At 41.5% G+C, this 27988-nt stretch overlaps 1 protein-coding gene across 1 annotated transcript; it reads right to left on the reverse strand.

The window, feature by feature from the left end:
- YWHAZ (tyrosine 3-monooxygenase/tryptophan 5-monooxygenase activation protein zeta) lies at window positions 1–27399 on the reverse strand. The gene is made up of 6 exons (XM_048286413.1): window positions 27299–27399; window positions 24759–25062; window positions 8856–8979; window positions 5138–5301; window positions 4953–5048; window positions 1–1064 (listed from the first exon to the last, which is right to left on the reverse strand). The coding sequence occupies exons 2-6, from the start codon at window positions 25050–25052 to the stop codon at window positions 1005–1007; spliced, it is 738 nt and encodes a 245-aa protein (XP_048142370.1). The 5' UTR covers window positions 25053–25062; window positions 27299–27399; the 3' UTR covers window positions 1–1004.
- Between the last annotated feature and the right edge of the window lie 589 nt (window positions 27400–27988).

Raw genomic sequence — 27988 nt, forward strand, 5'->3', positions numbered from 1 at the left:
TAGTTGAAAAGTCCATTCATAAAACTTTTATTCCACTTACATCAACTTAATACACATGTTCTGAACAGTTATGCTTGGATTGTTCATGAAAATTTCGTAAGACATTAAACAAAGCTAGCCATCATCTCAAGTTATTTCCCTGTTAACTATTTTTACAGCACATGCATGTTAGGCAAGTATCAAAAAAAAAAAAAATCACAAAAGCAAAAAACCTAAAAAAGTTAAATACATGGGTTTTTGTTTTACTGCTGTGCTCGATATACAGTGTCATTATGAATATCAAGCAATTCATTTTTTACTGCATCTTTACTTGTACATTTGTTCTTAGGTTGCTTAAACCATTTAAATACAAATAAAATGTGTAGCAAAAATAATGAAAGCAACAGCAGGTAACTTTACAAATAATGGAATGTGAACCGTTTCTCTGTCCTTCTCTAGAGAAAGCTGACTGGGTTATCAAACTGTCTTAAGGAACACTTCAGCTGCAATCAAAGATGTACACTTGATTGGAATATTCCACAGATGTCACATGTTCACGTGACATGCAATATCTATGGGACATCAGTTTATTTGCAGCCATGTGTGCTCCAGCTTGGATATTCATACTAACTACACCTGTGGCTGCAACATTGATTATCCCTTTTTTCCATTATGACAGACCAATATGCAAGCAGTCATCTTTGCCTGACATAGAAAGCTGTTTTAACACTGGCCCTGTGGGAAGCCACAATGTACCAAAAGTACTATGCCAAACATGTAAAACTTGTATAAAAATTTCACAACCCTATATTGGCCACCTCAGATGAAAACAGATAAATTCCCCAAATGTTAACTGGCTCTATTCCCCTAATATTAAACAAAACCACATGGGAAATATAGAAATCCAAATAGAAGTAACATAAACCTGTCAAATCGTAAACAAAAACTATTTGTGGGACAGCATGGATGACAAATGGTCTACTGTTTAAATTTCAGAATGAGGCAGACGGAAGTTGGAAGGCTGGTTAATTCTCCCCTCCTTCTCCTGCTTCGGCTTCATCTCCTTGGGTATCCGATGTCCACAACTGTTTAGCAAAGGAAACAGAGTAACAGGTACATTATTATACACTTATTACTGATAATTAGTAAGTAATTTTTAGAAAGAAGGCCTATGTCTTAATAATAACTTCTAAGAGGTCCTACTAAGCACTGTGAAGAAAAAGCACACAGTAACATGAATCTATTTCTTGGCTATGACAAAATGGAAATTCAGTTTTAGGTGACCCAACCCTACACTGCATTTAATGAGTAAGTTTATGAACAGTCAATACCTATTAAATTGTCTGTTTCCATTCCTTTCTTCTTTGCCTCTGTTTTGTGAGTTCTTTTACTCAGAGTTCGGATTAAAACACAGGAGATGTTGAGCTTTTCTTCTGACTCAGATGTTTATTATTTCTTATCTGTGGTACAGCTGCATGGAATGTACCTTTAAGTTGACAAGGTGGCAATGGCCCTCGAGTTCTACCTTCCAAGGCCTTTTAAAGCCCAAGCTACCCAATTATGGAATACCAACTAATTTATTTTTACTTATAATCTAATAACTAATCATTCATGTTCTGCACTGGGGTTTTTTTGAACCAATACCAGATCACCCAAACTTGTGAGGAAGAAGGAAGAAGAAAGAAGAGGAACTAACCTACACCCAAAATCCTCCATCTTGTTACATCTATATTACTATATCCCATAAACCTAAATTTTCTCAACCCAGGGTTCCAACAAATACCCGTCTCTTACCCACGAGGCTGAGTAATATACAACTAACAAGCAGGCAAGAATCAGATCTACAGAACAGATAATTGAGAATCAGGAACTAACAGCAATTTGTTTCTCCTCAAGCAAGTTTCACATGCCTTTCTGAAGGAGAGCTCCAGTAAAGGTATCTCTCCACACCCAATGCTATAGCAAACATTACCTTTTCTTCAGAACAGGCATCTGAAGGTTTTTTCTGTTTTTTAAACCCCAAAATATTTCACCAAAATCTCTATCCCTTGGCTCTGTTCAGTTAGTTGTGCTCCTCTTTAGCAACTTTCAGAACACGGAGCTGCCAACTTGGCAGGCAGGGCCAGGAGGGAAGAACATCAGGCTAAGCGTGCACTATGCACAAAATGTTATTTTCAGCTCCATAAAATCATACTAAGGAGCCAAATATCAAGATTAAGTACCAGCTAAGGAAACTAAGCATCAGTTCCAGAGCAACAGCCAGGGCCAAGAAATTATTTTGTGAACCAAGTATCTCCATGCTGGCTACTTCCAAACTATTACCAGTCCAGAATGATTTGTCATCTCTCACTTTATGGAGTTAGAGAAGCATTAAATGAATCATTCACACACCGTAGTATAAGGTGGTAAAACATAAAACTAACTAATTCTCTCCACGTACAGTGCTATACCACTGAACTCTCACAGAATGCCTTTATTTTTAAAATCCATCATCAGGAACTTTTCATCCTTTCAGGAGTAGAAGGCAATAGTGAAACCTGCACAAGACCAGTAGCCTTGTTCTTGTTCTGAACATAATGCACGGTATCTCCACTTAATCTTCCTTGCTGAAGGCATTAAGCAACAAGTTATTTTACTGGAGACAACTGCACACCAGTAGTCTGTTTCTAGACCTGCACTGTGATCTTTACTACATTATTATATTACCACATTAGTCTCAATTTCAGTGCTATTCTTGTAAGGAAGAGTTAGTAAGAACAGTTTTATCAGAATTCTATCAGAGGTTTCTATCCTAAATCATCACCCCCAGAATACAGCCACAGAGTCATTTAAGATGGAAAAGACCTTCAACATCAAGTCCAACCATTAACACTGCCAAGTCCACCATGTCCCCAAATACCACATCTACACAAATTAAATACCTCCAGGTGCAGTGACTCAATCACTTCCCTGGGCTGCCTGTTACAATGCTTGACAACTCTTTTAGTGATGAAAATTTTCCTCATGTCCAATCTAAACATACACATTCATTAAGATAAAAGGCCTGAGTGCTATGAAAGGGGCATTACCAATTTTACCAATTGAGATACTGAGATCAGTTTAACAAATCTGCTGGTGGGAGGGGGGGAACTGCTTAAGAAGAAGGGATGCCTTTTATTTAATAAAAGAAAACAAAACAATTTCATAACAGAGCAAAGAAACAATCTAGCAATTCCAGTAAAACAGATGTTGATGGTATGTTAGACAGCCCTCTGAACACCCCTCTGCCTTCAGTCCCCACTGAGAATGAACACAGACTTCTTCAGCCATACAAGTTTCAAGGCAAAACAGAACCAACAGCTGAGGAAAGTGCTCCTGCACAGAACTAATCAACATTCTGAATCACTGTCTAAAGCCCACGAACCTCAGCTGTGCACCAGCCTGCACAACTTGCATAACTGGCAAAACAGACCTTTTTTACATTTATGAAATTCACTGTAGTCTTTTGTCAGTCACACACATATCAAAAGTTATTTTCTACCTCAAGAAGTTGCGGATAAACATGGAATCAATGCACTCGTATAGATCACGCTAAGCATTCACGGCAAGACACATCATTCATTCAAGAATATGGAATCTTGCATCTGTTTACAGCTTTCTCCCTTATAATGGAAAGTTCTCATCAATTATCAGGCCTACTACCCTAATTCACACACTATGGTAGCTCAGGCCAACTTTTGCTTGTGCGAAACAATTTGCTTTCCAACTGCTATGACAAGCTTTACATTATTTTTACTGGGAAGCCAGCAATTGAAGTCAGCTTCTATTCTCTGTTTCAAAACCACTCATTCAGAGGGCAGCTCTTGAGCAATCCCACTCAAGAGGACAGTACACACAGACGTTGAGAGTGATACCAACCCTGTATCTGTCTCCAATACAGAGGTTGAGAAATCACTTCAATTTGTTTTGTAAGCAACAAATGGAAAAATTACAAGTAGTTTTTGCAGCAATGTCATTCCAGTGGAAAAGGCTCCAAAAGAGAGAAATTAAATGTTAGACACAAAAGCAAGAAGTATGGCAACTCCAATTTTATGCAACTGTACAATTCTACTTGCAGTTACTTTTAAAGCAGTGCATTTATTTTGCAAAGGTCTCTGATATTAGATGCACAAAGTGTTAACAAGGGGCTACATGTGACAACAAGAGGTGCTTCTTATTTTTCATTTCTTGCTTGCAGCTCTTCTCCCCACAGACCAAGGAGTGAACTAAGCCATTAATTACACAATTGCATGTTTGCTTACATTTAATTTCATTTGCTTTAGATGTTTATCTTTCCCAGTTTTAAAGTTCAAAGTAGGTTAAAAAAATCCGCACGCAAGATGAAGATTTTGATTATTCTGACAACTTACACCAAAGACAGCTGTGAGATCAAGGGGGAAAAAAAAAAAAAAGAATTAAGACAGTTGTTTTACAACTGCGATGGAAATAGCCTGGCTAGCACTGATTTCCACTTCAGTTTTACCAAAATTAAAACCTGCAAACAACAGGTGCTTAAATGGGCTTGCTAGCTGCTAGCTTTGTTTCCAGTTTTCATGCAGAATCTCTTCCTCGCAGATGTATTCACACAGAATAAGCTATATGAAATTTGACATAAGGTTTAAAGAGGGAAATGCAACTATTCTCAATGCTGTTTAACATTGTGTAGTAGGTTTGCTAGTCACAGTCCAGACTGCATCATTTAAACATGCTAGATTCCTTGAATAAAATAACCTGAAAAATGTGGTTCATTTGTCATCTGTCAGAAAATGTTAATTAGCATGCAGACAAAAAAAAAAAAAAAAGTAGGCAGGAGAAAGATTTAGCTCAGAAGAATGACGTACTGTAGACCTGTTCCTAAGTGACAGAACAGCTCCATGGCCAGGAACAAAAAGGACAACTCAGAGTGCCAGGAAGACCAATCCTGTCGCCTATATGCAAACTTTGATGATACTCACTGTCAAGTTGTCTCTCAGTAACTGCATTATTAGCGTGCTGTCTTTGTATGACTCTTCACTTAATGTATCAAGTTCAGCAATTGCTTCATCAAAAGCCTAGTGTTATAAAAACAAACAACTCCATTAGCCATGTGACAAAAGGTTATGCAAATAATTTAAACGGAATTTCCCCCTCTTTGACTTACCGTTTTTGCAAGGGAACAGGCTTTCTCCGGGGAATTGAGAATCTCATAATAAAACACAGAGAAGTTCAGAGCCAGGCCTAATCTGATGGGATGTGTTGGTTGCATCTCCTTTTTACTGATTTCAAAAGCTTCTTGATATGCCTGTTGTGATTGCTCCACTATCCCTTAGGGAAAAAAACAAATACAAACAAAACCCACAACAAGTAAGTAATTCACACACTGTATCTAGACACACAATCAGGACTGTGTTCATGTTTGCATGAAGAAACCATGTCAGGAGTGAACACCTGTGAATGAGCACTTTACCTAACAAGTCACTATTTAATGGAGATTATATTAAATTACATTTTCAATTTACTAAAAAAGAGGGAAGTTGTTACTGACCAAATCGCAGGTTTGAGTCTTTCCTGACTGTCTCTTCCTGTGGCTACTTTTATTTACAAATGTTTGCAGCAGTTTTGTAGCACTGAAGGTAAAACCCACCATCTACTTGACACACTACCACAATTTCAATGTCTTTAAACACTGCAATGCATTAGAGATCCACATTTTAGTCACAGGAAACACCGATGACCTTTGCCTGTCATGCTGAACCCTTCCAGTAACAGTCATCTGTGAGTCTCCATTCAAACTGCTTGGCAAAGATAGTGTGGCATACTTCAACTCAAATTAAATACATATTTTTAAAAGCTTCCAACATAGTTCTATTTCCAATGCAGATATGAAAAGCATTTTTACCTAACTTAAAAGTTCTAGAGCCTATAAACTTCCAAGGGAGAAAAATTAATAATTTGGCTCCTTTCTTTTAGAGATGAATCTCTTGTCACCCTTAATTGATTCAGTCGTACAAGTTATAAACACTTGGCAAAAAGCAGAAACTACAGTGTGTATATGAAGATTGAAGAGCTCAGCAGTTTCTTTCCTCACTGAAGGCACCTGAACTTAGAGCAGGTTCTGCCTGCACAAGTCAGACATCAGGCCCAACACAGCCCACAAGCTGCAGGGGCCAGGGAGGCTCTGGATGCTGAGCACAAAGGGGCCCTTGTTCCTCAGCTCCCCACCAGCATCTGAGAAAAAGGTGGGCAGAAAGTCATTCAATTCAGATGCAAAAGGTCTTCAATCCTACCACTTCTGGATCAAACCAGAAAGGCATCCAGCATGATGTCTGCAAGAGTGCAGTCACATGTATTCAAAAACAAAGAAAGGAATTTTAAGGCTAAGGACTCGAAAATACAGCAGTATTTAAGTAAGGAGTTTTCAGACTCCAAGAGTGGAAACAACTAAATATCAATACTCAGGATGTTTATGCAATCAGTTTGTTCACCCTTAGATACTCAAAAAAATTAAAGCATCATATTGTTCTCTTCCACATGGAAGAGTGAGGACACTCAGTGCACAGTTCATCAGCACTGTCCTCTCTACATTCATCACTAATAATGGAATGCTTCAGATCAGACAGCTGCCCTAATATCTTGAAAATTACCAGATGTTAGTACATTACAGTTTAGAAGAACTAAGTTTACTGCAAGTTACATTTAGAAATTTTGAGAAATGTTTAAGTCTTCTCATAATGGAAAAGCCTTAGAAAATGGTGCTGTTTATAAAAGTCAAAACAAGAATGAAAAACAAATAACTTCAGGGAATGAAGCTGAGAGTTTTATTTTTTAGTAATTTTTCTTTAACATAATTTCAAAACAAAAAGCGTATTTTTTTCTCCTTATTTGAGAAAACAGTTACCTTTTGAGCAATGATTCGGAGCACTTAATGCATAATTTGATGTATTCTGTTAATTTTTAAATCAGCCACAGAGTATAAAAGTTTTTAACCTTGAAATCTTTAGGAAGTGCAGCTCCAAAGTTCAAGGATAAAATAAGAGTAAGGTACCTGCTTGACATTCCTGTCTGCTAGACTGCCATAAGGAAGCCTCATTTGATAAAATAAACAAAAATCCAATTCCTAGAGTTGGGAGCTTTATATTGTTGCTGTATTTACTGCAAAAGGCTGGAAGAATAGTGTCCAACTCAACAGCCATTCTTTCCTAAATAATAATTATTGACTGCTCTTCTTCAAGGTCACAGACAACATACAGGAAAAGCCTGTGACATGAAACACTGGAGGTGGGGGATAAATTGAAAAAATGGAAACCCACCAAAAGCTGCTCCACCAGGAGACTGGGTAAAATAAAAATAAACTTTAAAAGCACTTTAAACAAAGATTTTCACAGTCTAATTTTAGAGCCTGTAACTTAATCCTCAACAGAATAAGAAACTCCGGGATTCAAAATATTTTACCTCCTATGCATGTGAATAGAGATCACTAAAATTACCAAAGGAAAACATGGTAACTCTCGATAACAGATCTAAAGTACTGCTAACACATACAGTTCTGCAGTTACCAAGACTGGGTCAGTAAACATCAGAAATCAAATTGAGCCTTCTGTACTAAGCCTTAGAATCTTTGTGTAACTCTCTATTATCCAGCATGCTGGGGAAACTGGGCTTCACTGTGTTAACGTGGATATAACACATATGCCACAAAGCAGACACATCTATCCCCTCGAAATTATTCCACATCTGTTTCACCTCTATACCAAACTCAATCTGGTCTCTGAAGTCCCACCAAAATCGTTCTGTGCCATACTGGGGGGTTTATTAGCTTGAGAGCAGCACGAGCCACAGGGGCTGCAGGTGCCCAGGAGCTCTGCAAGGAGCCGAGCGGGTGCTGCCAAGGGCAGAGCGGTGCCGAGCGCCGGCTGCACAGCTCAGCGCCCACACCCCCGAGGGTGCCACCTCCGTGGGCTCAGACTGTCCGCACGCTCCCACGCATCCCAAATTCCTGCAGGCTCAGGGCAGCCCAAGTGAGTCTGACATACCAGGCTGGCTCTGTGCTGAAGTGTGCTGCTCCCCAGGGCACGCTGCCAGCAGCCCTGAAGTGGCTCCAGGAAACAGCCTGGCACTGTTTGCTGCAAGCTGGATCTCAGCTAATGTATTGCTCTGAACTGAAGGTGACTCTGCATGGAGGCAGCAATGCTGTTAGGGTGTCTCCAAATACAGCAGGTAAGGAACCCAAAATGTTAAGTACCTCATATTAACTTTTCTAACTAAATTTAAGTGAAGGCAACTTACCTGCAATTGTAACAAGCTGCTTACATGAAAATATCAGAAACTTGAGGAGATAGAAGACATTTGGACATTGAACAACCATGGTTACAGAAGAAATTTTCCTAACAGTAAGATTAATTTTATTAAACCTTTTCTCCTCCAGGAGAAACAACCCCCAGGTCGTTTCTAGTCTGTTTGCTCACTGAACCTATGCAGACTTCTTATATTCTGAAGAAATGCAGGAAAAATGGCAAGAGTAAGTCTTCAGAAAGCTACAAGACTACAAGGAAGTAAAACCCCTAACATTCAGACAGACAAGAAATGCATAAACCTGTACTTCAGTGATAAACCAGGTACATGCATGCAGAAGTTGGAGATGATTTCAACCTTTTGTGACTCAACACCTGTTTCGCGGTTCCATCGGCATGTACATGGAAATTTTTGTAACTCATCTGAAAGCCAACAATTTATGCATAATTTTCCTTCAGAAAACAGGAAGCCTATTACTAAAGAAATTTACATCCAAATCAGAAATACTCTAAAATTAGAGTTATGTCGCTGCCCCACCGAAGGCAATCTAATTGGACAATGTCCATCCATGAGCTGACATACAATACCTTTCTTGTCATCTCCAGCAGCAACCTCAGCCAAGTAACGGTAGTAGTCTCCTTTCATTTTCAAATAGAAAACTTTACTTTCTGCTTGCGAAGCATTAGGGATCAAGAACTTTTCCAACAGAGACTAAAAGGGAAACAAAGAACACAGTGTTTTTGAACATACATACTTTTACAGCATGCTGAACGAACAATTCAATAATACTTCAATTTATTTCAAAGTCAAGACAGCTTCACTTTTTGCTTATTTTCTTCACATCCTACATAACACAGTCAGCTACAGAACGTGTTCTGGATTCCGATTCTAGATATAAAAGGAATGCTGCATTGTGTGCCTTGATAGGGAGAAGGAGGCTGTGTCAATTTAGCAGATGAATATGACCAAAGGATGGCATTCTACAAGCCATTATACAGAAGCATGGCAAAAATAAGACAGTCCAAAGATTCTGGGCAGAGGGTATATCATGGAAGAAAGTCTCCATCCACAAAATACAATAAAAGCATTTGATACATCAGTTGCCAAATCAGAGACTCAATTATTTTACAAACACAGGCAATAAATAAGCCTCCTTAGCCCAGTTCCCATTAACTTGAATGCTCTACTGGCATCACCAGCAAGAAACCACAAGGTGAACCTGGATTCTTGTACAATCTTCCAGACAGCTAACAATCTGACATTCAGCTCTGTAGCACCTCTATCTGACTTTATGTGCTGCCCTAATAGGTGTTTCCTCTATCTTCCAAAGCAAAGGTAGCTCTCTGGAGTCACTCCACCAAATACTCCCCATGGGCTGACAGTTAAGACCAGGTTTTTCTAGATTATTCTAACTATAGCATAGTTCCCAGCTGAGGCAGTCACATAATTTAGCAAGAGTTCTATTGTGATGAAAAAAAAAAAAAAAATCACTATCTCCAACACATTTAGTCAAATTAAGGTACAAGCTTGTCAAACTTTGTGATGTTGAGTGCTTGAAGTCAGACTTTGTAAGAAAAGCCAGTTATTTAAAAGTCAAAAAAGGTACAGCATGCCTGAATAGTCAGAATTTAATCAGAGGCTGTTACATATACTTGGTGAAGGCTATGCAGAAAATAATTTTTTAAATGAAATTTTAGTACAAATTTTTGGCCATCTTTTTTTTCCCCTGTAGATTAGATGACTGACATTGCAGTTTTGCTTCAGTTTTTTAGCTTGTATTTCCAATGATACCACAGAAATGGACAAACTAATTTAGTTCCAACTTACAGAATGATGGCTGCTTTACAGTACTTTCCTCTCAAGGCCATCCAGAAGGTTAAATGAATGTCTCACAGGACATACTCTTGGGATAGGCATACCCTGGATACGGTACGCTGCAACTACTGCACTGTGACATGGGCACCTGTGGTACACCTGCTCTGCTTAACAGGCCAACTGTTAAGCTACAGAAAACTAATTCATAGCAAAAGCAAGAAGAGCAAATCTGGTGTTGGTTTTTGTTTTGGTTGCTTTTTTCTTTAATCAAAGCACTGCTAATTTGGTACTAATGCTAATCATGAATATTTATTGGTAGACTCAAAGTTGTGTGAAATTGCTCAAAATGGAGTGACCCATCTCTCTCATCATTTCTATCTCACCATACAGACAATAAAGACATCAGGCTGACAGAAACCAAAGTCAGACAAGGTCAGCTGTGCCTATGCTACAATGAGATAAAAACCTGTAAGTGGACTTTCTTGAGTGGCTTTAATGTAGTGGATTTATTCGTTCATCTATAATATTAGGCCTTTCCAGTACTATGGGGCTTGGTATATAACTTCATTTTATAACCACGCAGGGAGACACTGAAAAATACTGCATGTCCTTGCTTCCCATCCAAATGACAGCAGAGACAATTCTTTGGCAACAGAAGGAACTCAACACAAGCCAGTCAGAAGCAATAGTATTTTCTCTGGAGACAGTCAAACGGGCTGCCGAGCTGCCTCATGCCAAAGGCACCCATCTGAAGGCATCCCACCACACCAGGAGAAGGGTTCAGAGCCATCTCTGCCCCAGTGAGGCTGGGATGTAGCAGGAGGCTGGCAGGTTTATGGGTCGCACCCCTCAGCTCTCTGTAACTACTCACATGCTCTGTCCTCACCATTAGAGAGCTTAGAGCTTTGTAGCTATGACGTTTTCTTGAGTCCCAAGAAACTCCAGTTACAAGTGAAGGTTACCAGCTACTGAGAATGAGGCTCCTTATTAGTTTTTCTCTGTGAGACTTCAATTAAGCCAGGTGTGTCAGTCTGCACCTACCCTTCTGGCACCAAGCTGTCCTCCTTCTGCCTCCTCCATTAATTGGCAAGACCAAAATATTTTCAGTGATTCCAGAAACAGAAATTATTCCTCATCTGTATTGTAAGTCATCTGATTAAAACATACAGCTCTACTCACTCCCACAGCAGCGACCAAGCTCCAAGATTTAAACTTCACTTAGATCACAAACCAGGTGAAGTTGTTTGCAAACTAAATGGGTGAATTGCACAGGCAGACAGATAGTAGGAAAGACTACTCATTGTCTTCTTAAACAGACCAATACTAGCAGGACAACAGGAGCTTGAACACTGTAAATCTTGTACTGGAAAAAGTTCTACAGCCATGTCGAATTTCAAAGACTGATGAACTGAGAAAATCCCTTTGAACAGCTATTCATAGAATATAGCCAATGCAAAGAGACTCCGACTCAAACTGCACTGGGCGCTTACTCATATTTGGATGAAAGAGTCTATTCTATACAAACAACACGTAGGACTGGTGTGCCACTATCTGTGGAAGAATTTTATTTATGCCAAATACTTAATAAATAGCAACAATAAAACCTGTAAGCAGATGAACATTTAAAAGCTAGCATGTGGAATGACTGAAAGGAGACCTCTACCCTATTATTTGTTTAGTTTTATAAATTCGGTTTTTTCTGTTTGTATTAGTCCATTTATTTCAGGATCTATTTTCTTTTACTGGCATAAGTAGACAGAGACCACTCCTTTAAAGTTAGCTGAAGATTCAGAGTACACTCTTTTATCCTAGAAAGTGGCTGTGAAAGCACAACCTGCATGGAGGTGGTGTGGCTACAGAAAGCCAGACAGGTAAGACCAGTGGAACTACTAACCTTTAAAAGTTCAATTACGGAAGATAGCAGAATCAAAAGCACAACAAATCTAACAATTTGTTATTTGCCAACACATCAGCTTATGGGGAATACTGTTTATCTTGTGGATTTTTTTAATAGCTTTAACTGCAAAGTGTCTCTGGAGGATACAATTTTTCCCACAAGGAAGAATATCTTGATATTTAAGTCCTGTTCATAGGTTTGTCCAAAGCTTCAGCAGTACCAGCAATACATGCCCACCTTCCCTCTCCTTTACCAGTTGATAGGGCAGTGTTTATCAGTATAGAGCTGATCACCATACAGGCCACTGAAGTGGTAGCAGCTAGACCAAGACTGGATCAGTAAGTGATCTGTATTTACTGAGTTTGTGTGATCTGCACCACTGCAATGCATACAACGCCCTGACAACTGCAGCCCATACAGCCCATGTATATTATAGCTACATTAGATATAGTTAAGGTCTCATGCTTGTTCATGATGTTCCTGCTATCATGCAAAACTCTCATCCAGTTTTCATATATGCTAATACATGAGCAGTTAATTACAGCATCTTGATCAGCATCTGGTAGGAAGAGTTTTCCAAACAAAACTTAACGACCACTCCCTACCCTTGAAACCCCCCAAGGACACAGCAGTAATTGTCAAGAGCTTTTAATTTGACAGCAAGAGTCTAACTGCTGTGAAACAAACCATACCATTGTAGTCAACCAGGCAGATGCAGCAGCATTTTAAAGTACTTTTTGGCCCAAACCTGTAACAGCTTGTACAAGTGCTCCTAGCACTTTTTGTAAGTCTTTTCAGAAAGATTTAATGGGAATTACTTTTTTTTTTGAAAGGATGTACTAAATCTGAGTATCAACTCTTACTAATATGCTGGCTGTTCAAAGATCAGGCTTCAACACTTCACACCTGCAATTCTGGTTATGACTAAGTCAACAGCTTTCTGGTTCTCTGGACTGGCAAACAAACATGTTCAGACTTGGGAGATGTCAGCTGTGCTCACACATACCATTGATAAGATTTGGTACATTCCCTCATCCCCAGCATGTACGTACTAGAGAAAAGTCTTTGTCTCCACAGACGCACCAGAAGCTGTCTGCACACAACCTGAATTATTCTAATGGTGAACATCAATTCTGGCTTATTTTAAACACTAAACTGGAAAGAGATTGACTTTCTTCATTCTTTCACACATTCTACTGCCTGAACAGGATACAGTCAACAAGTGGCAACATGAAGCACAACACATTTTAAGCCCATTTCGATGAAAGGCTCTATGTACCTTTTCCTGCGGTTTTGCAAGATAAAGTCTGAAAGGTTCAGAGCTACCAGACTTACTCAGGAATATGAAAGAGGCCTAACAAGTAGTAACAAAAAAACTCCCAATAGCCAACCCTCTCCAAAAAGCCTGTCTACTTCTTACTGCAAGTGGACATGCTTCATTAGTCAAACTGTGGTGAGGACTGCAGTTGAAGACAGGAAACCAACACAAAGACTTGAAGAGTCCTTTCCTGACACTTGAAGCTTAAAACTACTCTTGTTTTAAAAGCATTTGCATCTTGCATCGGCCAGAAATCTATTCCCAAATCCACCTTAAGAGCATTAAATTAATTTTATTTTAGTGCTCAGTTTTGCCTTGCTGCTTCTAGTTCAGTGCTTATTTCCCTTTATTAAAGGCTTCGTCTCAGTACATGTTATTGCCTAGAAACTTTAGATAATTATAAAAGCACTAGAGACAATTGCAACAACAAATCGATTTTCTATTTATGTATTTCCCTCCTGAAAAGCAAGAAAATAAGAGTCAGATTCTAGAAAAATGAAGTAGAAATTAGTGGATAATACATAGGGTAAAGTACTGAGAACAAGAAGCCTTATTTTTAAATACAAAAAAATTTAATTATTAAGGTATCTAGTTGAGTAAAAACATTAGAACTATTGGAGAAATAAAAAGATGCTATTCTTGCACAAAAGAACCAAGGTGCAGAATGGCAAAACTCCAAAAGAATACACTGATAAACTTTAGGTAATTTAAATAGTATCTGTTCTCCTCTGAGATAACCTGACTTTTTGCTTAATAAATAAACAGGCTTTTTGTTTTCATGCAGTATCAAAAGACACCTGACAATAGTTATGACATTTTTTTCTAATTTTGAGAATAAATTACACAAGAGTACTAGCTGAACTTCAACTCACTTGTCACCCATCTATGGTGTATGACATAGGGATGAAGATCACATGGAAGAACTCTTTGCTTTTTAAATTCATGAAAAAAAGGGTATTTTTTTTTAAGCTCAGCCTAAAATTTAATGACAAGAGCCTGGTATTTTCATGATGGAATCAGCATTCCACTATCTTTCTCCAAGACATTATAAGAACACAAGAGGGATCATACTGGCTGACGGGACTCCTCTGTCCACTAACCTCACTGCAACACTGCCCAAAAGAGGATGCCACTAGAAAAACACATGAACAAAGCAAGAAAGTGTCATGCTTCTCTTAGCCTCCATCAATGTCCAGGGACTTCCTGAGCCAGGTGTGGTTTCTATGAAGGTAATAACCTTTTAACAGGCTTCTTGTCCACATTCCACACATTGTTCAAACTCCCATTACATCAAAATAACCTTAATACCCACAATGCACCAGAAGAGAAGCTGTAGATACCTGCCTACCTGTACATAAGAGTGCCACTTTTGTCTTTAATTTACTTCTCAGTTTCATTAAAAAAAAGAAAAGACACCTATCAACTCCCATTAGAAGCTAGCAAGTGATTTTGCATAAATGTTTTCCACACAAGGATTAGGCAAGTTATGAGCTATAAAACAACTCATGCAATTAGCTGCACTGCACAGATTGGCACACACACTACAAACGGTTTAATTAAACCATTCGTGGCCAGTCATTTTATTTACACGCATCCATCTGAATTGTTGGAGAAAAGTGATGAATATTTGCATTTTTAAGAGGAATATTTTTAGACAATCCCTTCCCAAACCCTGTTTTGACCCTGTTTAGGCTTACTATGCTGCTCCTGATTACAGTTCTGCCCAGAGTTTGGGCTCTGCAACTGCTGCCTCATGGGTGACCTCCAACCCTCTTGTGGGAAAACCAAAAGGACTGTTGTCAGCCTTCTACTCCAATCAAAAGTGAAGCTACAGTTTAAAGTTAGCTACAGAACACTCTCTACTCATTTGCCCACCAGAACAGGAATACAAGAAAAGCTGTCATTATTAGTGGCTGCTGAGGCACTGGAGATCTCTGCTAAAGCATCAGCTGAAGAAGGAAACCAGCCTGCTGCTTGTCCTCAGTACCAGTTATTCTTTCTTCCCATCAAATTGGCTGCCCACAGAAACAGCAGCAGAAGTTTGAGAAAGGTGACAAGGATGGCTGGAAGAGATGAGGTGAGAAGCATGACCCTCAGCAGGGGAGGAATTCAGAATTTAGGACAAAGAACCTTCAAGGGGGGGGAAGAATTTGACTGCAGAGTAATTTGCAGCATTTATGCAACAGTGGCAGATGTGAAGTGCATAGGGACACGTGTAATTGCTAAGAGCAGGAGAAAGGTACACTTGATTAGCAGTTTTGCTGTAGTCAATCTGGTGAAGATCTATAAAAGAAAATAGAGGAAATGAAGTCTGAGTAGTAAGAGGGTAACTGAAAAAAAGATCTAAAAGGACTAATGGACAGAAGAGACTCCCATATGACAGAAAAAATGGCAAGAAATCTTAGTTTATACATAAAAATACTACTAAACCAGTCTAAATGTGTTTCCTTAGAAAAGAGAACAAAAGCAGCCTCACGTATGGGCAGGCAAAGGAACCATGGAAGAAGTAGGACACCCTGAAAAATCATCTTCATGATGAGACATATGCTGAGGGATAGACACCAGTCAGTAAGAAGGAGGTGTATGCACAAAAATGCATACAGGCTACTTGGCATGGACACACCACTGGTCAGCAAAAAAAGAAAAGGACAGCACCTGAGGCAACGAGGAACAGCATCTCAGTTCACACTTTTACAGCCATACATGTAGCTCCCTTTGCAGAGATGCCTTCCTCAAATTAAGACTACCATGTCCTTTACTAGCTAGTTTCTTCTACTATTTTGCTTTCCAATTAGTATTTATGGCAAGGGAGGCAAGTGTGCCTTGTATCAGGATATGCTCTTTTGAGAGAATTCAAAAGACTGCTCATGTATTTTATGCCAATCATTACTGTTTTTTACCAAAGCATGCATAACAGACATGATGGTAAAGGAACCAAATTCTGAAGCACAGGCAAAAACACCTCTCCAGTTTAGTGACCCACTCTGAGGAAACTCATATGAAAGGCAGCAGCTATAAAGACACTTAACAGAAAAACATTAGGATTGAAGTCTTGAATTTTTTGAGGCATAGCTATAGATACTAATAAACAGTTTCCACTGATGATCAAAGTCAATATGCAATTTTAACCTGGGCCCTTTTTTTTTCATCATCACCTCATTAAACTGCTTCTTGAAAACTGGGGACTTGCATCAAAATTAAATGGTACCAGATACATCGATCATTACTCTTTTCAGAAAGAGTTTTCTTTTCATCCTCTGAGAAATTTGAGATAATAAAAAACTGAAACCAACTGAGTTGGGTGAGAATTTCTGCTCAGACGGTAGGTCTCAACTACAGCTATTGTAGCTGTACTCCAAACCAGAACACCTCTTAAGCTGTCTTAAGACTCTACAGTTTCGGTGTCTAAACAAATACAATAAAACTCCCCATAAATATGATGTATTTTATCCTTGATCAGAAATAGAAGCAGGAGCCATTTATCTTTAGCAACTTGCACTCTGAGCAGATTTGAAACTTCCTGAAGCAGAATGTGGATCGACTAGGGGTTCACTATAGCACAGTGTTAATAAAAATATTTTATTAGGAAAAATGCCATTTTAGCAATGTAAACCTATTCTGCACTAGGAGACAATGACCCGTTAAAAGATCAGATTACCTTTGTTAAATCCTTTGTAAAATAACCACAAAGGGTAACACCCAGAAAAAAATGCACCACCAACAAAAACCAACTGACAACTTTTCTCTGCCTCATTGAATCAAAGAATCAAGTTGGCTGGAAAAGACCTCTGAGATCATTAAGTCCAACATATTTTATCTGATAAAAAAATTTAAGAATTTACTGTTGGTCTCAGCAGAACATGACTTATTATTACTTCTCCTTTGAAGAGGCATTGCCAATCTTCTGTCAGATTTCAAGAAAAATAATCCACTGCACAAGATTGACATTCAGTAAAAAAAAAGTTTAAGAAATAATCACAAACTTAATTCTCTTCCATCAGCTTTAATACCACAAGCTTTCTCAAACTATTTCAAAATGGTAGTCAACTACTGCCTGAATGGACAACCAGCTTCAGAGGCAGGAGCTGGTGTCTGCCCACAGCAAAGAGTAAGTGAAGCATTTGAGAACCTGTTTCAGAAATGCACTTCTGTCATGTGCACGGCAATGAGACAGAAGTTTCTAGATAAAACCAGAGATAGTGAAGTATTTGATCATACAGATGTGCAGAGATAATGCACTAACACTGTTCACACTCTAAGTTTTATGTTTCTACCACTTACAGCTTCCACAGGCACAAGGAGAAGCTGATATATTAACAATGCAGTGTTTCTGCTCTTAGACTTCTAAGCAACCAACCAGTGAAACAAATACACCTAGCAGCTTCACAAAATTTCAAGTACATGCAATGAAGTTCTTTCTTCAGCAGCACAAAGATGAAGAGTTATCTGTCACAAGTGACTAAACTGATCAACTTACTTTATTTTGCTGTTTAGAACTGCAGGTCAGCAGCAGGTACATAACAAGGTTGCTGTCAAATAAAGCAAGTTGTCACTTGGATACTTTTGAACAGTATAAGCACTCTGTACCTTTCTACTGTAAATCAAAGCCAATTATTAAACATTATTGCCAAATGAAATTAGTACAGTGGGCTAGTGGTTATAATAAAGGTTTCTTCTACTTCCAATAAATGCAAGAGGATGTAGATACATGTACATACGTGTATACACATGTGCATGCACAGTTAATACAAGAAGTAGATGCATTTATGCAGAGCACCTTAGCTGATTTTATGATTAATGGGAGCATTAAACATACATGTCAACATTATGGATGCCCTTCTTGCTACGATTAGAATAAATTAAAAACAACACAAGTAATCTCATATTTAAACTGATCCATGAAGGATGTTTTAATTATCAAAGATTCAACAGTTCTACAACAGTCTAATTGCTTAAAAAAGTAAAGGAAATTACTCCAGCTTAGGTACTGCTTTCACTACAGGAAAGCAAAAAAAAAAAACCCTAACAAAAACCAAACCAACAATCCAAACCAAAATAAAAAACCAACAGCCAAAAAAAACCCCCAAACCCGAAAGGGTGTAGCTACAATCAGGCAAGTAAGTGAAATAATGAGGTTGATACAAATTGCCTCTGCTTCCTACCTTCAGTATATGTGAGCAATTATACCAACCAAACCCTTACTGAAAAAGCCAGACTTGGAGAGTTAATCAAAAGCTTAAACTATAACCACCCTTAGCAAGCCCTGGCTACATTTTGCTCTGCAATATATAAAAGTTCATTCAGAGAAGCATTTGCGAACCAGAGTACTCACAGAGTATTTTCACATATGCCACTAACACACGTTATCAATTGACATCTTTTAATGCAAATTCTAACAACTTGAGATGACATCTTGAGTTCTACATCCAGGTTTGAGCTCCGCAGCACAAGAAAGACACAGATACACTGAAGGGGCTATGGGGCTGAGCACATGAGGTACAAGGCAAGGCTGAGAGAGATGGCTTTCTTCAGGCTGGAGAAGACCAGCAGATCTTACTGCTGCATATAGCTGCCTAGAGAAGATGGAGCCAGACTCTTTCGTGAGGTCTACAATGACATGACAAGAGGCAGCAGACAAGCTGGAACATGAGAAGCTCTGATTACATGCAAGTATTCTTTAACAATAAAAGTGAACAAATATTAAGACAGGTTGCCCAGAGAAGCTGTGGAATCTCCACGCTTAAAGATAATAAAAATTTGACTGACAAGGCCTTGAGCAAAGTGATCAAACCAGATCTATCCTCCCTTCCAACCTCAATTATTTTGGGCACCTAACTCCTGGATTTCAACACATTAACCATCCCCTTCTGTAACAGACATTTTTGCAAATATAAGGTTCAATAAATGCCTCCCCTTTTTTTCTGAAAAAAATGACACATCTCAAAGACAAAGTGCAGTTAAAAAAAAAAAAAAAACATTAAGCAAGCCTGAAGGGGTCACAGAACTTAAGGTAGTGATTTGCAGTCGGAAGACTGAATTTTCTGTATCAGATATCATCATAGCAAGGTTGTATGGTATTGTCAGACTACAGGTTAGCTGTGCTCTTTATCCATCAGGAAGACACACTGAGCATACAGTGGCTGAGCTTTAAGAAGACAATTCACACATGTGCAAGTCAAAAAGCATATGGCTTCTTGTAGGAGAGTGTTGGGGAAGATGAAACAGGAAAGCCTTGGAAATATGATTGCCTGACAAAAGATTTTGGGAATATGAAAACTACAGGCAACATCGAAATGAAAGCCACTTTTGAAATACCAGGTCTTAGTTACTGAACAACTGGAAAACAATGGTATGGCCGACTGAAGGTAATCCCCTCTTGATGGAACAATATCCTCTGCTTGCAAACAGGTCCAAGGGTCAGAGCAGACCCTACTAGCTCAGCAGAAGGGGTCCAAAGAGTAGTTTTTAGAAGTTAAGATGTAACACTCTATGGTAATATAAGAACTCTTATAGGCTGTATGTAAATGCTATAGGATTTGTATCTTGTATTAGATTGGTTAGTGACAATTAGAATATTCAGTGCAGAAGATGATTTATTGTATTGTAACCAGGACTTCAGACATTCTCATTCTCATTCTCACTTCTATTCATTCTCTCTTCTATTCATTCCTCTCTTCCACTTCTACTCTTGCTCCTACTCTCTCTCTCTCTCTCTCTCACCCGTTCACTCTCTTGCTCTCTTGGGCCTGCTCAGAGCTGAGTCTACCAGCTCTGAGCAGTGCCCCAATACCCACGTCCTTTACAATAAACCGACTCTGTCCCAAGACCTGCCTATAGAGATCTCTCGTCTCCATCCGTCACTGTCTACGTCCGGCCGTCCTGACTGGACCCCCAGAACCCCCGTAACCTACAGAGAGAAGACTAAATTTCCTAACCCTGTCATTAAGAATTATTAGACAGGTTTTATAGAAGTTAACATAGTAACCTATTAGATGTTTGCAGGCAATGAGAAAATAGTTCCACAGTAATTTGAGAATGATGGCAATAGGCATTAATTCTGTGGTATGTTCTTTAAAAAGCCATTTAGATGCATTTGGAATGGAACTACACTCCCTTACCCCAGTGAACTGCAGCCCCATGACAGGTTACTAAACATTCTACTCCCCCTCTCAACAATATACATAAAAATGAAATGCAAACCTGAATTCACTAATCTGAGAGGTAACTGAACCTTCTGTTCTCGCAACTACCACTTCTAAAAAGTGAAGCATCCATAAGAAGTGCAAGGAAATCTCAAGTATGAGCACACAAGGAGTACCATCTTCTGCTTCTGAGCGTGAAATTAGGAAGAAATAATGTAGTGAAGAAAGCAAACAATTCATCTTATTCGAAGGTCCTGAACAACACCATTAACCTGCTGCTTTTCTGGCAAGAAAGGAGTGAGGAAAAAGTGATGAGTAGCACCTATGTGCACCAGTAACTCCAGAAGGCTGAAGGGGAGCCAAGGTTTGCGGACGTTCTCCAGACCTTAACAACTACAAAGGCAAAGAAACAGTGAAAGGGTGCTTGGGCGCTGCCAGAGAAGAGTTTTACTTAGATTATTTCTGTGGTGGAACTTGGAGGGGGAAGCAACATCACCCAGAAGACTGGGCATCGGGCAAGAACATGGGAACTGCCCCATACTGTGCACTTGGGGGGCGTGCAGGGACTGCCGCAGTATGTGCCAGCCTAGGGAAGAGAGTGCAACTGTCTGGAATTACATTCATACTAATGTGAAGACAGCCAGTCATGTTTTCAGTTACTAGTTTACATTTAGCTCATGTCAGAGTCTACCTGAAAGCTACCAGAGCTCCTGAGAACTTTTAACATACAAGCAGTGCAGGGAGTTAGCTATTCAAAGACCTCTCCATTCTTCTGTGTTTCAGAACCCTTGTTAGCTAAAAAATTCAGCTTACTGCAGATTTAATTTGAACCACTTCAGTTACAGCTCATTTGTCTACTAAAGGCAAAAAGCAGTTTAAAGAAAATCCACACCTGTTACATTAATAACAATTTTTATTGTGGAAATGACAAAAGATTGTAACAGATCATTATACTGGTACTTTAGACAGACCCTCCTTTCTACTATAAAAACTGAAACAGGACGTGAAGCACACAGTTAGCTAACATGAGGAAAAGTACTTAACTAAAAGCTTAATTTCCTGTATCAATTGGAAATTTTCTATAATACTCAAGCACTTTTCAGATGCTCAAGTATAGCAATGTACTTCCTTACACACAGTGTCACACAGACTGTATTTATTCCTATTGAAGAATTTGGAAATACAGTCTTCATTGCCACAGTGCAAGGAGCTTGTACTACACTCAATGTGTCACAATTACTTGATGTTTACCAGCACTACCAGACCAACTCCAAACTAGAGCTGGTTACATTACACTTTAATATACTTAAATGCATATATGACAGAACTGGTGCTGGAACAAGATATTTTAGGTGTCTCTTCTTTGTACAGCAGCACTCTGAGGCTGCAGCAAACAAGAGGATGAGTTCAACTCTTTGTAGAGTTGCAGAGGTACTCCATGGCAGGTTCAAGAAAAAAGGATTCAGGAAGTAGCAAGGATGCACATACTGTCTTTCCCCATTGCAAGGTCAGTGTAAAGGAGAGAAAGAAACATTTGGACCTGACCACATAACTATCAAAAATTTTATCATTGGGCCCAATAGGGATGAAGCAAGAAAGAACTTCATCATTAATTGCTCCTATTCTCTCTGAAAATTAGTAGAAGAGATAGAAACAAAGTCCAGGAAGAACTTAGTATACTCGGTATCTACAGGATTAGAGGAGCTATTTCTTCCAGAACACTAGATTTCATTCCAACAGATGAGGGAAGAGAGCGGGAAGCTGCAGAGGAGCCAGCTTTGGCCACACTCTTCTGTAGTCACAAACACGTTCTCTAAATTGCTTTCCTCCCTTCAACACTGAAGTTAGGACAGCAGGCATACTCAGCTGTGATGTAACACCCCTGGGCATTAAATATTACTTAAGACACTAGCAGACAACTGAAGACACAACAACAGCTCAAACAGAGACACAGACTCAATAAAAGATACAAAAGTTGCTGAGCTGCTTTTGTACTCTTAACTGATAAGGCTCATGACTAAAAGCTTTCAAAGTTTAACACTTTAGGTCTTATTAATCAGTGGCATACCTCACACCAATTAAGGTTTGGTAAGCCTCGCTTTTTCACATCCGCAAACAGTTATAGACTAGATTATGCTGCATAAAAATTACAGAGATCTTCTGAAAAGAACCCCAAAAACTAAACCCAAACCCTAGTTCTATATTTGCATGTAGCACTGTGCAGACTTCTGTTCATAATAAACAACTACATGTTACCACAGTTCTTTTTTTTTCTGTTAAAGAGAAGTGGATGTCAGATAAAGCAATACAGTCAGCCACGTTTCTGGGTGAGTAAGAACATACATGAATAGGATCCTTCAAGAAAGAAAACAAGAGTATGTTTTTAAATATAAATCTAATTCTTCAGTGGAATTGGCAACATCAAAGGTAGCACATGACATTTGAAAGTATTTTTAAATCCTATCCTTTGAATACAAAAGTTTTCATTTTTTTCTTTTTAAGTCAAAAAAGTAGGTTTTTTACTGCTAATCACTGCCTAAGGCATTGTTTCTTCTGGACAGTAATTTTTCCTTAACATATTAAGAAAAACTGGACTGGCAGTGTTAAAAATTAGTCATTAGCTTCTTAAAAATAGTAACATGTCAGAGAACAATAACTTCTTTGAATAATGTATGTCTCATTAACACAAAGAAATTCAAGTCCATTTTGAGATTCAGAAGATTTAACAAGACTCTCCACCCATATTCCTCCCCTCCCAGGCACTCTAGTTGCTGCAGCAAACTCAAAAGCTGGGTTTTGTTTTAATTTTTGTATTTAGCATGCACAATAAAAGCTAGCTTTACCTTAGCCTGTTTCCATCATCAGGCAAAAAATTAATTGCAAACACTAAATTCTTCTAAGGTTTCTAAATCCAGATTTAATTAAAATAATTTCTTAAATCAAAACGCAGCTTACAAAAGAATTTCAGATCACTCTCAACTGAAAGCATCCACCCCCAGCCTGACTTTCCCATTAATAAAACAAAGAAAGAAATAACAACCAATTAAATGCCAGATTTGGATCCTCATTTCCTTGGCTTGAATAGATGAGCCACCACTTTACAACACAAGTAGCAGTAAATCAGTTCTTTCCTATGATAAGTTCTGCATTTCCATAGTGGAAGTTAAAGAGCTATCCTTACACAAGACAACAAAACATACAAAATTGTGTGTGTTACAATAACCATAGTGGCCAGCCTGAACTGGAAGCCAAGACTCAGTTATTCATGCTGACTCTTACAAACCCTTGGAAAACCAGTCTTCTAGAAGCTATCATCACCCATATCATTTAGTTATCTCACACATCAAGCAAAATTTACGCTACTCATTGAGCTTAAATTTTCATTTGGTATCAGATCTTCAGGCACAAATGTAGCTATTTAACACCTCCCTCATGTCGCATGTCATTCTGTCACCTGCAGTTGATCCCTGGTCACATATGGGATGACGCACCAGCAGGGTCCACAGTGCAGTGGACAACTCTATTGCTGACATTAACCTCTACCTCTCAAGTGGTCGCAGGACTGAACAGCTGCTCCTCGTGTGCTCATTGAAGCACCACAGGCATGTGCAGTTGAAAAAACCTGACAATCTGGAATAAGCATTTGGAAGAGGCTTGGATTTCATAAACCAGCCTCCCAGGGAAAATACAGCGTTGCCTGCTGTGTACATGCACATTTTAATGTAACTACAACTCTCAGAAAATGCCTAACTTGAACACCCTTTTAGTTTGCTACTAAAAATTTTAAGTTTAAGCGGGTATCACAGCATTTCTACTGCCTCTTCCCGCAGGCAATTTTCTGCACAGCTGAGTCATAACTAACATTACATCATCTTACCCAGGGAGGGGCACAATTTCCGTAGAGTAAGAACTACCTCTTACAATTACAGCAGCATATTAAAGTTGCAGAAATCAAAGAGATCTAGGATACAAATATTGCATTAAGGGGGAAGGGCACTGGGGGAGGAGAAACCCTCAAACTAAACCTGTATACAGTTCAGTCTCAGGGAAATACGTTGACCCTTCATAACTATTACTTTATGTACAATAGTGTTTCTACATGTCTCCAAATTTATTAGCATTCATAACTATAATCTGTATACAAATAATCAGCACATTACAGGGAAAGAAAAATTCAGACATTTTTTAAACCTTATCATCAGAAATAGCAAAGGCGGCCACAGCTTTACTGACAGACTAGAAATAGTCCCAGAGGGCCCAGTACCATTTACTCTGCAACTGTAAGTAAAAATGGATCAACAGTTTCATTATTTCTCACCAGCACATCATTGCAGATGTCTCTTAGCTCAGTCTCAATTTTCTCTCTGTATTCTCGAGCCATCTGCTGTTTTTTCTCAGCTCCTTCCGTCTTTTGTTCAATACTTGAGACGACTCTCCAAGATGACCTACGGGCTCCTACAACATTTTTATAGGCAACAGAGAGAAGATTTCTCTCTTCGTTGGACAACTCAGCTCCTTGCTCAGTCACAGATTTCATGCAACTTGCCATGTCATCATATCTTTCAGCCTGCTCAGCCAGTTTGGCCTTCTGCACCAGCTCATTTTTATCCATGTTGATATTTCTAAAGAGGAAAAATAGTGAGGCATTATTCAGACATTGGTCAAGGACAAAGGTGTTTTAACTTCATAAGCAGAGCAATCTGTATTCTCTAAGTAGTTTGGAACTGTAAGAGGTACAACTGAAATCCAGAACAAAGGCATACTAACAGCACTTGATGCTCAAACACGTGGACACATGGAGTAAAGAGTTAAAGCCACTGCTTCCTCCTGAAAAACTGTTAACTTTTAAAAGTATGTTATTTCAATAAACACAAAAAAAGCATCCAAAGGTGAACTGAAACAAAATAATTTCCATCTTATGCACAAAAATGATCCCAATTCTTTGCCACCACTCTTTCATAAGACTACATTATCAGTGTAAAAAAACTAACAAAGAAAATACCCAGTAGTAAGCTTTCAAAAGAGACAACCAAATAAAGGTTGGACAAACAATACCAAGCAGCATTCTGAGCCTTAACAGAATCATACAGTTACATGCAGAAGTACTTCACATACAGATCTGCAGATGAAAACCCACACTGGATGTTAAAAAGTCAGAATGCAACAAATATCTAAATCACAAGTTGTACACCTTCCCACAGTGCTAACTCCCTTTCCCAAAATGGAAATCCCCATTATGGGATGTTGTGTGTCAGGTATTGCTGCTCTGCCCGACAGGCTGTGCTTTGAGAGACAAAAGAAAATTTTACTACTTAAAAACATTACTTCAACATCAGTATTTCAGATAGCACAAGCTGGCTGAGATGCTTCATAATCTGTCTTATCAGCACTTAAAGAACATAAAAAATCAAGCTCTGCTGAGCAGAGGTATTGAGAAATTTATTTTGGTACAGGAGGAAAAAAATACTTGCCCCTCACCCCCCATCCTTCCGTGTATCCTGACAAGATCATTTGGAGGAACTAGGATACATTATCCTTTAAAGTTTGACAAGATTATTAAAGCATGAACCAATTTTAGTCATGAATGCTTTATATATTTATGTATGTTCCACACATGCCCACCAAGCACCTTAATTTTTAACCACTCTGACTTTTGTCCTTTCATGTGACGTTAGGAGAAACAATGGCAGGGCTATGTTCCGTCTTCGGGAATAAATTAAGCACATTCTAACATTCCAGGTGACTACAACTTTTAATAGCTCCGGTCCCCAACAGGGGGGCACAAACCCGGCGTTTGTTTGCAGACGCGCGTTGAAGAACTTGCCCGCACCGCGCGCGGCGGGGTTAAGGAGCCATTTTAAAGCAAGCGTTCGGCGGTGGTTATTTACCACTCGGCATGACCGGGGAAACGTGGTCAGAACGCCGGCCCCGCCGCTAGTCCTCGGGGCACCGCAGGCTGCCGCAGCAGCATCCCCGGGAGGCAGCATCCGCGGGCGGGCGGGCCGCCCGCCGCCCCCGCGGGCTGGGCGCTGCCGCGGCTCCGGCACGGCGAGCGCGGTGACAGCAGAAAATGGAGAGGCCCGGGGGCGGGCGGAGCGAAGGGCGGGGCGGGCGGGCGGCCCCGGGGCGCTGCGGCCGCTCCTCCCTCCCTCCCCGCGCCGCGCCCGCCGCGGGGACACCGAGCGCCGCGCCCGCCGCCTTTGTCACGGCGGGTGGGCGCCGGAGCCCGGCCCGCCCCGATCCCGCTCCCCTCCGCCCAGCGCCCCCGGGGGAGGATGCCGCGTCCCCGCCCCGGCCGAGGGAAAGCCCGCGGGCCCATCCCCGGGGGACTCGGCGCGGGGGAGGGGGAGCGGCGGAGGAGGAGCCCCCTCCAGTCCCGGGGGAGCCGCCGCTCCCGCCCGGACCCCTCGGCCGGGGCGGGGAGGATGGGCGGAGGCAGGGGGGCCTGGGCGGCGGAAGGGGGGGTTGGGGGGGAGCCTGGGCGGAGGGAGGGAAGCGAGCGCGGCCGAGGGGCGGCCGCCGCCGCGACTCTTCCGCGCCCGGCGGCAGACCACACCCGGCAGCGCCCGCCGCCCGCGCCCCGGCCCCCGCCCGGCGGGGGCGACGCTCCCCTGCCCGCGGGGTCGCCCTCACCTGCTGCCCCCTCCGCCGGTGCTCCCCCCTTTTTCCCTCCTATCCCCGGAGGAGAAGAGCCCCCGCCGCCCCGCGGAGCGGCCCCCGCGTCCCGCTCCCTCCCCGCGGAGCCGCCCCGGGGGGAGCAGGGCGGGCTGGGCGCTGCCCGCCGGCCGCCCGGCTCAGTGCTCCCGACCTGCCGTGTGCGGGGGTGGGGGGGCCGGTCCCGGGCGGCGGCCCCGTTACCTGTGCGCGGCGGGCGGGCGGGCAGGCGCGGGTGCGTCGGTGCGGGCGGGCGGCCGGCGCGGACTGTGCGGTTCTGGCGCTCGCGGCGCTGCAGCCTCGCTCCCTCCCTCCCTCTCCCGGCGCCGCGCACGGGGCGTCTCCGCCAATCACCGCGCCGCTCCGCGCGGGCCGCGCGCCGCCCGTGACGTCAAGCGGCGCCATGGCAACGGCGCGCGAGGGCGCGCGCGAACCTCCCCCCTCCTCGCTCCCCCACCCCGCGGACACGCCCAGAGCCGGCGGCGGCCCCGCCCGCGGGCGCGCGCCTGCACCCCCCCGCCCCCACCCACCGAGCCGAGCGGGGCGGCCCGGGGCGCCGCGGGTTCGGGGCCGCGTCCCGCTTCTCCCGCAGCACCGGCCCCGGCCCGGCGGGGAGACCCCCGCACCCGCCCGTGCGCGGCGGAGCTGTGCCCGCGCCTGCGGCACAGAGCGGGGGCGGCAGCACCGCCTCCTCGTGTGGCCGCCGGGTGTGCGCGGATGTCACCGCCGCCCCCCGCGCACCCCGGGCGGGCTCTCCAGGCTTTGTGCTGCCCAGAGCGCCCAGTGTCCCCAGTAACCCCCGCCGAGCTCCGCGCGTGGCTAGGTGGCTGAGCCCCCAGGGTGCGGGGGGGACCGGGACTGTCCCGGCACACGCGCGGTTGCGGGACGGCTCCG

Source organism: Corvus hawaiiensis, chromosome 26 (genome assembly GCF_020740725.1).
Source record: "Corvus hawaiiensis isolate bCorHaw1 chromosome 26, bCorHaw1.pri.cur, whole genome shotgun sequence".
Classification (NCBI taxonomy): domain Eukaryota; kingdom Metazoa; phylum Chordata; class Aves; order Passeriformes; family Corvidae; genus Corvus; species Corvus hawaiiensis.